Source organism: Eptatretus burgeri, chromosome 16 (genome assembly GCF_056783735.1).
Source record: "Eptatretus burgeri isolate ZD-2024b chromosome 16, Ebu_testis_v1, whole genome shotgun sequence".
NCBI lineage: Eukaryota > Metazoa > Chordata > Myxini > Myxiniformes > Myxinidae > Eptatretus > Eptatretus burgeri.
Window position 1 is genome coordinate 42,577,496 of NC_140976.1, and position 11,444 is coordinate 42,588,939.

At 47.7% G+C, this 11,444-nt stretch overlaps 1 protein-coding gene across 2 annotated transcripts in view; it reads left to right on the top strand.

Moving 5' to 3' along the window:
• LOC147010959 (polycystin family receptor for egg jelly-like) overlaps positions 1–11,444 on the top strand; it is a 217,149-nt gene that overhangs the window by 58,427 nt on the left and 147,278 nt on the right. For both annotated transcript variants that reach the window (XM_085860350.1, XM_085860351.1), the window contains one exon: positions 8,411–8,724. In XM_085860350.1, coding sequence (XP_085716476.1) covers positions 8,411–8,724 — 314 coding nt within the window. The remainder of the gene's footprint in view (positions 1–8,410; positions 8,725–11,444) is intronic.

Consider the following 11,444-nt stretch of genomic DNA (forward strand, 5'->3'; position numbering starts at 1 on the left):
ACGTTACGCAATCAGGTGATGATGTCATAATTCGGAAACCAGGAAGTCGGAAGTCATTGTCTTCAATTGACTGTAGCATTATTTTTTCATTCTATTGCAAATGGCGTTGGCCCCATGTCAATCGGCTGAACTTGAAAAATTAACGTTACGCAATCAGGTGATGACGTCATAATTCAGAAACCGCAAGTCGGAAGTACAATTCTTTTACATCGGGACACTCCCGGGTTCATGTTCTGTCAGCATGTGAAGTTTGGTGAGGATCAGTCCAGTACTTTTCGTGTGCATAGATCACAGAGAAACACACACAGACAGACACACTTTCAAATATATATATATATATATATATATATATATATATATATATATATATATATATATGTATATATGGTATATATTGTTATTCCTGTGGGGTAGATGGAGGAACTTCATTGTAAACGTATGATTGTATAGAGTTGCATGGTCCGTGGACGATCATGAGACATATCGATGTAATTTAAGTTGGGAAACTCTCAGCTTAAGTTGTTATGTGTCACCGCATGGGGGAGGGGTGGTGGTGTTGTGTTAATTAGGGAGGGTTTAAGGATAATTTCATCCAGTCAGTGATTGCCCCCTGTGAACTTTTCCTTGCATTTACAAAACCAGCGATAAAAAGGAATCACATTCTTCAAAAAATAACAACTGGGTCGAACATTAGAAGCAGGCAAAAACCCCACCTACAGGACTAACAACAAGCAAACCATGCCCCTGGGGTGGATGATGGATGGGCATGCGGTTCAGAAGTTCAGAGGAGATGAGAGTTGGTGAGGTATGTGATTGGAGGCAAAAGGATCTAGGTTGCTGGCTTCCCCTTGACACGGTGAAGAAGGCTGCACGATTCTCGTGTTTGTGTTGAGGCAAATTTGTTCACACGCTGGAGCAAAACACGAGACATTGACTGTTCGGCTGAGTCGTGAAGCATGTACGTTTCTGAGGAGGGAAGAAGAGCATGCCTCGTGGCTTTATCAAGGGGCCTCAGAAATCGTCTCGTCGTTTGATCGAGGAGGAAGGTGGGCAATCATGGTGAACGGACCTGGTACATTTTGGTGAACGGACCTGGTGCAAATCGGCACCATTTTGCGAGCTTCCCATGCAGAACGACGCGGTTCGATCATCAAGCTCTAAAAGACCATCTCGGACAAAGCTAAGTGCCAGAATAAAGGAGGGATTTTTCTCTTGTTTTATCTTTTCCCCTTGTCCGTTTTTGTAATTGTGTCGAGGCACCTCGACTTGAGGCTGTAAATTACCTCACGTTTCATTACCTCATGCTTTGATGTATTTTCATTATTATGCTTTGTTTTATTCTTCTCAGGAATACTCGATTTATGTTCAGTAAACCCCTATTTATTAAGATTGCCTGTATCTGTCTATTCGTTGTGGGTTTGAGTATAAACCCTTGTCCTCCATGCTGGTGAGCACCTCTGGTACGTGCTTGCCGCCCCCGTCTCACACGCACCATAATTTCCAGGGAACTCGGCTGTTCGCTTCCAAGGTAGAACTGTTCGGTTATTCTTTCAGGTCGGTCTTAACTGGCCTGGACAGGACAACATATACGGTAATTATTTATATATACATATATATATATATATATATATACATATATATATATTATTACATATATATACATATATATATTATTACATATATATATATATATATATATATATATATGTGTATATGTATTATATATATATATATATATATATATATATATATATATATATATATATATATATATATATATATATATATATATATATATATATATATATATATATATATTGTTGCGGATTCGCGCCCGCCGGCGTGCGGACGGCCACGTAACTCGAATCGCAGCACGTCGCCCACCGGACGGACAATCCCGTCGTGACCCTCTCGGACTAACGCCGGGAACTAGTCACGGGTGGGCCTTTCGGCCTCACCACAATCGTGCCAATCGGCCCCCCGCGTGGGATAGGGTTGCTCGCCAAATTCGACCTACCTAAGTACCCACACAGAGGGTAGACCGGGCGATCGCACCTCGCCGCAGGTCGACTTCGGACACGGGCCACTTTAAGCGACCTGTTCCGTACTATCGGGATAACCGAGCGGTGTTATCGTCAACCCCAACGGTTCGATTAATTATCGGGTGTTTTAGCCCACGACCAACCCTTTACGTGAAGTAAGATGGAGATTCAATAAAGGAAAAGACGAAGCGAAACGGGAAAACAGTTCAACATAAAGCACATTTATTTCGCGATGGCACACGGATAGCACACATATACAATTATACACCAAAAGCAAATGTAAAAGAAGAAGAAACACACAATAATGCACAAAAAGCAAATGTAAAAGCAAAACACAATGCAGAGCTAACCGACTACCGAGCACACGGCAACACTTATACAGTTTTACTTCACAGACTGCGCCGACAACACATATACTCAAAGCAAAAGAAAAGGACCACCCTCAAGGATGATGGGGGCAGACGGGCCTGGGGCCGAGACCGCGTCGGGCCTACCCGTCTGATGAGCCGCAAAATGGCGGTGGCGCCCTGACTCCGCGGGCCTCGCGGACAGTGTCTGGAATGGGGTGGGAACGGGGCCCCCTTCTCGCACTATCTCAGCGCGGGGGGAAACAGGAGGGGGTTGTTGATGCTCGGGGGAAGGAGGATATCTCGCTGGCTCGGGTCCCGCGACGAGCGTCTCCACCACGACCTCGGTCGCGTTACCGGCCTCTCCTCTCCGCAGCTCCCCGACTCTGACACGAGCACCCCCTCGACTGCCTTCGCCGCCGCCACCTCTCCAACTCTCCACAGCTCCGTCCAACTGCCTTCTCCGACTCCTCTCTTGACTGGCTCTTCCCAACTCAACTCCGAACTGAGCTGTTTGGCGAGCGAACGCGGCCCTTTATAGCCCCCGTGGCCTCGCTCCTTCACCTTCGACCCTTTACCTCTGGCTGGCTCCCCATTGGACAGAGGAAAAGTGGGCGTGAATGCTTTTTGATCCGCGAATCTGCATATAGCGACCACACTCCGACGCACCTGGAGGCGGGGCCAAATCGCCCCACGCTCGCCGATAGGACGGAACAGAAGTGGGCGTGAGTCGTTTTTGATCCGATTTCCTCAGAAAGGCTGTGGTGTTTCTGCACCCGCTGCTCGGTGCGCGCCCTGCACGAGTCCAGTATCGGTGCCCACAAGCGGCGCGGGAATGATGGTGATGCGATGGTTGCGAGGGCGAGTTGTGACGGTAAAGGTCGTGGCTGTTGTTGTGAAGCGGCGTTGTGGTTGGTGGTTGTTGTGTGATGGCTGTTGAGACGTGGTTGGTGGTGGTAGTAATGGTGGTAATGGCGGCTGGTCCAAAATAAAGATAGTAAAAGAAAAACGGCTATATAGAGGGGTCGCAGCCCGAATGAATGACATTTATTCCCTCGAAACAACGGGTTTGGGCCTAACTACACATATACTTACAGAGATATCTCACCTAAGGGACCTGAATGGTGGTTTGCGAATTTCGTCAACCACAACACTACCCCCTCCCCTTTTTACAGACTCGTCCCGAGTCGTCAAATTTTCGTGTGCCATCATGTGTAGTTTTCCCCTAGTACATTTTACCTACGGATCCCTGAGTGCGACATTCATGGTATTCGTGTCCCCAAAATAAATAACCTGAGGGCTGAGTAACTACCTAAACAAACTCACTCACACGGACGACTTAAATAAAATTGCCGGCGCTAGGACAGACATGCCGGGGGCGCACTCATATTTACAGTACATCTTACCTTAACTTACAAATTTTACACTAAACCATGGCCCAGGATCAATGAACTCTGCAAAAAGAAAGCAGTTAGCAGGGAGCCAGGCTGCTCGGCTCAAACAATGCAGGTGATGGGGAACGTGGCCGGCTGCTCACTCGCAGTCCAAGGCCTTCCCTTTTGAAACTGAACACAGTGAAAAACAACGGTGCATGGGCTGCACAAACGCAGTCTCCGTGCCAGCTCAAGTGGCACACGCAATGAACACAACAGATGGATGGATGGACACAAACACGGTGCACGGGCCGCCACTGCAGGCCCGTGTTGTAGCTGCCAACAAGGCAGTTCTTGCAGCTTGCAAACTGTTGCTTTCTGATCCTGGCGCACATGGCAATGAACAGGGGGGCAAAGCAAAATTGAACGGGGGCTGGTGAACAGGGGCTGTGGGCATGGCATGGCAAAGGCAGCAGGCAAACACAGCCTGCAGAAGAAGGCCGCTGCAGGCAAACACAGCCGGCAGATGAACTGGCCGGCACAGGCCTTGCAGAAAACAGCTGCAGACGATCCGGCCGGTACAGGCCTTGCAGCACAGCAGCTGCAGCCGATCCAGCCGGCACAGGCCTTGCAGCAAAACAACAGCTGCCGATGAAGTTGGCCGGCCTCGGCCTTGCAGCAACGCAGCCAGCAGATGAAGCTGGCCAGCCTTTGCCGTTCAGTGGAGGTTGGTGGAGGGAGTGCGGTGGTGCTGGCCACTCGGAAGGCGGGCTCGGACCTACCCTACGGTCTCTCTCCCAACCTATCGCCTTTGCCTGTCACTGTCTATACCCACTCCCTTAATTTGTCAAACCCCAATTCAGCCCCAACTTATTTTTTTTTATTTTTACTTCCCCACTATAAATCGTCCCCTAACCCCCTTTACTGTCCTTGTTCGGCTAACCTATCCTGTCACCTAGCCTACTCCCAACCCCTACGTTCCCTTCCCGGAGGGGAATAAGGGAGAGCTAGCGTCCTGTGTCGAGGCCCAACGAAGCCTCAGAATGGCCTCCCCAGACTTCAGCGATCTATAACACAAAGTGGGTCCAGCGGCCCACAACGAGAGCGAGGGGATGGATGGTGCGGAGGGGTACACTTCCTATTCTACCCTATCCATTTAACTGTTAAACTACCCCGGGGCTTTCAACAAGCGCCTCTCGCTTAAACTATTGGTTCTATAAACCCAGATTCCCGTCGCCTGTGTTGGTGTCCTCACAATTTCGGGCCTCGCCCCCCAATTTTCTCTCCGTGCCCTCACACGGTCTCATGGCTGGGACACGTGGCCCCCTTTGGCAGGCACGACCCTCTGCCGAATCTCCTGCTATGGCACCCCCGGGCACTACACTGCCTCCGAGCCTACCAGCTCCCTAACACCGGGGAGTGCCCCCCATGGCACCTCCCCTGAAACGCACACGTGGCAGGCTGGCTTCCCAGGCCCCTTTCCGAGGGTCACCCGTGCCCACAACACTGCCCACACGGCTAATGGCGCCCCGGGCCCCCGCACCAAGCAGGCGCACCCGTGCCCACTACGCTATCCCGGCCCCCCATGGGCCCTTGGCCTACTACGGCCGACTAGCCTGGTGCCCGGGGTACCCACTCAGCGATACTCACCTTTCGCAGCCACGCTCCCAGCCCGTCAACAGGGCTCCTGCACCCCTCCAAACGGGTTTCGAGCCTACACCCCCACCAACAACAAAACGACCTCCATTTTGTAAATTTGACTAACCCCCTAACTCACTTTACACTGACCCCGGGGTCCCTTGGGCGGGAGTCACTCCTCCCCCCCAATCACTCATCGCACCATGCAGTCCCCATTCGCTCCATTCACACAGACCCGCTGGCCTCACTCACTCACCAAGCACATGCTTCCACTTCACTCACCAACTCTTCAACACACTCACCGCTGAACTCTGCCATCCTTCTATCTGCATCCCCTAACTAACTCGTGCTCCCACGTCATCCCTTACACTAGTAGCACGTTCCTTTTAACACTACGTAGCTAAACTACGTCCCCTCTACACACTCACTGTCAGTCACTGTCTCCAAATCTCTAAAATAACTTTCCCAACTTAAATCTCGTTACAATCCCTCTAACTAATCCATTCCACGGACTCCATGAGGACTTACCCCTGCCCCATGAAGTCGGTCTAGCTAAGCTAACCCTTCCCCCTAACTAGTTTCCATCCTGTGCCCTGGTAAGGGGGTCTTCCACCTCTTGCCAGGGAATCCTGTGCACCCGAAAGTGAGGCTTGCTTTTTTTTTTTTTTTTTTTTTACATGCGCAGCACCAGCGCGGAAACTCACAGCTCGCGCACTTTGCACCTGCCCGTGACGTCATGCAGCTGCACGTGTACCTCATCCCTCCTTGGACGGTACCATCCGGCAGGGATACCCCTCCTGCCGGATTCCAACCCCATGTGCAGCCATGACGTCACCGTGCGCATAAAAAAAAAACACAAGCCCCACGTCTCGAGGGGTTCCCCACGCGAACACATGTGCGCTGCCCGTTGGAGCTTAACACACACGATCGCGTGGAGAACTCGTCCGGTCCAAATCCATAATCCTGCCTAAACTTTGTCCGTCCGCGGGATCGGCAAATCCACCGCGTGCGTTTCCGGACCGGGACTTCATTCCCGCAAGCGAGCATGTGGGGGCCTCGTGCGTTGCACAGCACGGACCTCGTGCTCAATGCTGGGTGAACCCGGCACGGTCCCCGAAACGACTACAGCCGCTACTCGGCTTTCTTTCTTCTGTCGCCGTCGTCGTCGCCATTCAACACACGCACTCCCGCGTGTTACGACGCTAACACTCCACACCATTAAACTCACACCGGGAGACGCGGCTGCATGTTCACACATGCCGACCGACATCTCCCTTACACACAGCGACCTCGCACACGCTGTCTCTCTCACACTCGGCCGCTCACTCACGCATACCATCTCCCTCGCACACGTGGCTCCACTCACTCGCGGCCTTCCACTCACTCGTGCCATTTCCCTCACACAAACCATACCACTCACACACGCGGGGGAACTCACCCGCGGTGCCTCATCCACACACGGCATGCTGGGAAGCACGATCTTCTGCACACTTACCACCACACCACTCACACACGGGGTCGCTTCCACACACGGGGTCTTTGTCACACACGGGGACGCACTCACACCTTGTACCACACACACCGGGACAACCACACTGGGGATTTGTGTCCCCACAAGGGTCTCCGGGGCCTCTATACCCCCCAAGCTCTCCGTGCACCCGTTCGCAGTACTCCTCCTCTCAACCTCGCAAAGCACGACCGAACTCACCTGGTCGTGACTCGCCTCAAGGAGGCATACTCCCTCCCCTCGTTCCTGGAGGAGGCCATCCAACTGCTCGCACCGGGTCTCCACCCAGTCCGCGAGCTCACCCTCATCGTCCTCCACTACCTCCGTGTGTGTGTGTGTGCGTCTCTAAACCCGTCATTATCATGCAGTCTCTCCTCTATTTTTTCTGTCTCCCGTGTCTCTATACATTTTCTCTCCTGGTTCCTTTTTTCTGTCTCTTCCTGGTTCCTTTTTCCTTCCCATCTGAGTCGTTCTTTCTCTTCTTTCTAAGATGGCAAAATAAGAATATATATATATATATATATATATATATATATATATATATATATATTTAAAACAACATAAGGCCTCCAGCATCTTCGGCTGTGGAGGGATTAAAGAATAATACTCAGCAAAGAGACGTTGCATTTGTGTGATAGAAAAAAACATTCGGATTCATTAAACAAAGCAAAATGGAAGGCCGAAAGCAAATACTAGGAAGCATTGGGACATCTTTTCCTGTCTTGTGCACAATGCTTTAAACAGAGCGTTGGTTTTCTTGAAGCAGTTTCATTGGTAATGGGTTGCAATGCTGGACGGTTCACCACTCTGACCGGGATACTTGACAATGTGCAGGAAATAGTCATTTGTTCAGGTTGCTTGTGATAGCTCGCCTACTCTTCACGAAGGACACCACGGGATCTTTAACATCCAGCCTCTAATGCAGAAGGCAGAAGGGACACCTGGCATCCGAGGGGACGGCACACATCGACGCGTCACCCTGCATGCAAAACACAGGGATGGCAGTTTAGAGCTGGGTTGATGTTTCAAACCCAAGCTAGACAGCTCATAGAGTGTGCCCACTTATAGGCTGTCCTGCCAGCCCATAAGACATCATCGTACAAACGAAAAGTGTCTTCAGAAAACAAAATCGGATGATTCAAATTACAAAATAAAGCGGATGAAGAAAGGTTTCTTCGATCGCAAAAAAAAGGTAATGATAATGAACAGTCATTTCATTAATGCTCATTGTAATGGACAAAGACTTAATATCTCAGGTTCAAACTTATTTCAGGGATTGCAAAAATCCAGACTTTGGTAGAAATATGGCGTTCTGATGAAATTTCTGTTTTAACTTCAGTCTCAATCATGATATTTACTTAATGACTGCAGGTTTGGAAGATACAATAAAATTATAATCTCATGTCTTTACAATCAGTGTGTTTATAGATAATACCTGAAATAATCGTTTGAGTATTGTTTGTAATAGACTAACAATAACACTTTTTTGGGGATTTTCCATAGGATATGCTTTTCCCATTGGAATGCAGTCAAGATTTGTGCCAGATAGCTACATAACAGCCTCTTCTGAAAAGTCATTGAATACCATGGCGAGTCAGGGTCGTCTGGAGAACAGCGCAGGTTTCTGGTCCCCGATGACTTGTGGATCTACCAGCTTTCCTTCGTGTTTCTTCAGGGTGGATTTTGAGATTCTGTTAGGAATCACGGGAGTGATCCTACAAGGTTCTGGTCCACAATCAAGCCAGGCCAACTGGGTTTCATCAATTGATATAAAGTATTTGTTCATCCTTTGGAACACCATCTTTCTGGATATGAAGGTAAAGACGAATAAATCATATTTGATTTGAATATTCAGGCAATTTAGCCCCGTGACTATTTTTCAGAGAACGAAATTTGAGGGTGCATTTGGGTACCTTGGGATGCAACATTTAAATTTAGCTTCTGCAGTCTACACATTTTTAAGAATCATGGTTAATGGCCACAAGGGGGCATTTTCCAAAATGTCCGCCATGAGTGTTACACGTCTCATTATCTTGGTATTTTGTCGACAGAGTCGACCAAGGGGTGTATTATGGCTTAAAAAAATGATTCTAAGTTCAGTTTTCATACTTATAGCAAGAGCTACAAGACTCAGAAATACTGATATTAGTGCTTTTATTCGTTTCTTACAGGACATAATACAGCAAAATGGTAAATATGCAGCAAAACTGAATATTAAGGACATTGAGTTTGCTGAAACTGGTGCATCACTATGCTGATCATTAAAATGTGACTTGCAGCATTTTAGTCTTTCAAATGTCCTTGAACAAGGTGTAAAATCTTTCACTTGACAGTTTCTTGGTCATCACTGCCATCTGAATAAACAGAAGAATCTGAATCAGCATCAAGGTCTCCGTCGTCTGGTTTATTCCTGTATGTAGCTGAAAGGTTTTTGTGGCAAAGCAGGTTTGGACCAGATGACAGTAAGAACTGTGCTATATGTATCTGTAGCCCAACCATACCCCAATGACGAAGGAGGAGGTTCAGGTTTGGAATAATTAATGAAACCCACACTTGATAGTTGGCTCTTGAGATATGAAGATAGAGAGAGTGAGGGTCTGGTGGAAGTCGAGAGGTTAGGTAACCTTTGTTTGTTTTTTTTATCGTGTTCCACATGTTGGCACGTGTTTGTCCATGATAATCTGTTTGCTTCTCACCGGAGATACAACGTAGAGTGAAGTGTTCCAAGTCCCAGACAAGAACCTTGTTGGTGAAAAGTTCAACCCTGCGGCTAGATAAAAGGGATCGTGCTTCAAGACAGCTTGTCACAGCAGAGAACACTGATCATCCATGGCCATAAAATACAGATATGCAGTCGATGAAGATATACAGTTGAATGATGATTGCGGATACATCTTTAGTGCAGAGGTTTTTGCAATCGTATATCTTATGCAGTGGGACTGCAACCTTGTGGGAAAACACGATGCTGCCAAAACGATCACATCAGTATCTTCAGCGTCAACATGAATAGCCCTACAGGGGTCACCCTGATTGAGATTGTGTACATGGTAGAAAATTCTGGGGTCTGCCTCAGCCTGATAACATTCTAGCTCAGTTATCTCTGCACTCTTCCTCAAATTAAAGCACTGCTCTCTCAGAGTGTAGATTAACTCCTTCTCTTCATGCGGGATGATAAAGCATTTCAATTCATGAAACACAAATTCTTGAAGGCTGACATTATTGTGTGGATTTGTGAAAAAATCTACTGAGTTCTTGTGAAGAGGGAAGCATATTGTCCACCTTGACAAAGATGTTTTTGCTGCCTCCAACTAAATCCCCAGTTCTCTGTTTGTGTTCACTGTCATCATCGAGTTGCTCAGATCATAACGGTCACAAGAAATGAAACTCTGTGGCCCCAATGTGCCGCCTTGTGACCAAAGTGAAAATTTCCTGTGCATAGTCGCCCCACGTGTCTGGCTGACCATCTAACTTTTCTCTTCGTAATTTTTCTATCATAATCAGAGAGAAGACCTGACAGCGTTCACAGCTCACAATTCTCAAAGATGCAAGATTCAAAATGACAAAAAAGCATTTCGTCAACTTCTCGTTTGCGGACATTTTTGAAGTGGGTGTTTTGTGACGAGTTGTCTCCCTTGTAGCTTGCAGAAACAAACTTGTTCCAACACAAGTTTTGCGAGAGCGAATCTCCAGGGCACAGACATCATCAGGTCAGGTCAGGTATAGGAGCATGCGGTATGGGAACATCATCACAATCAGCTATAATTGCTAGAATTCGTGTTCGCATGACTTCATCTTCAAAGTAGAGTGGAAGCCTAAAACTGTGGACGAGTACGTTTCTATGAAAGAAAATAAAGAATTCAAACGGTAAATCCTCGCATTTAATAAATCAAAAACATTTCACAGCTTATGGGTTATTAACACACATGAGTTACCAAATATACACACCCTTTTGGTATTTTGGGATGATGAGTGTCAGCAGGCTTGAAGCATCAAAATAGCCGGTTGGAACACGCGTTGCAGCAATGGATCCAGAGGATGAACCCCTGACAGCAGATTGATCTTGAAGCTCTGCATCGTCACTCGACTTCTGTTTTCACATTGTCGCTTGGGCAATTCACTGACCGTCTGAGACTTTTTGCTTGCATGACTTGTGTATCGTTTGTCCTTTGGGTCCCGCATTCCAGTCCACTCTGTGAAATGCGTCTCCAAAAGTTTCAAGATCGACCCAGTTCTGTGCCGTCAGTTTCAAGGTTTCCCAAGCCGACAGACCCCTCAACTCCAATAAATCATCATCCCGTATTTCTCTCGCATACAATATAATTATTTAAGTGTTCTCTCTTTCGCCCACCTTCATCTGGCTGTGGCTTGATCAGTGGTGTTGATGGAGGTTCACTCGTGATTTATCTGTTCACTGCAATATAAACTTTATAGCTTTAGTTAATTAATAAAAGCACTAATATCAGTATTTTGGAGTGTTGTAGCTTGCCATAAGTATGAAAACTGGATTATAACTATTAAAATTCCGTGTAGTCAACTC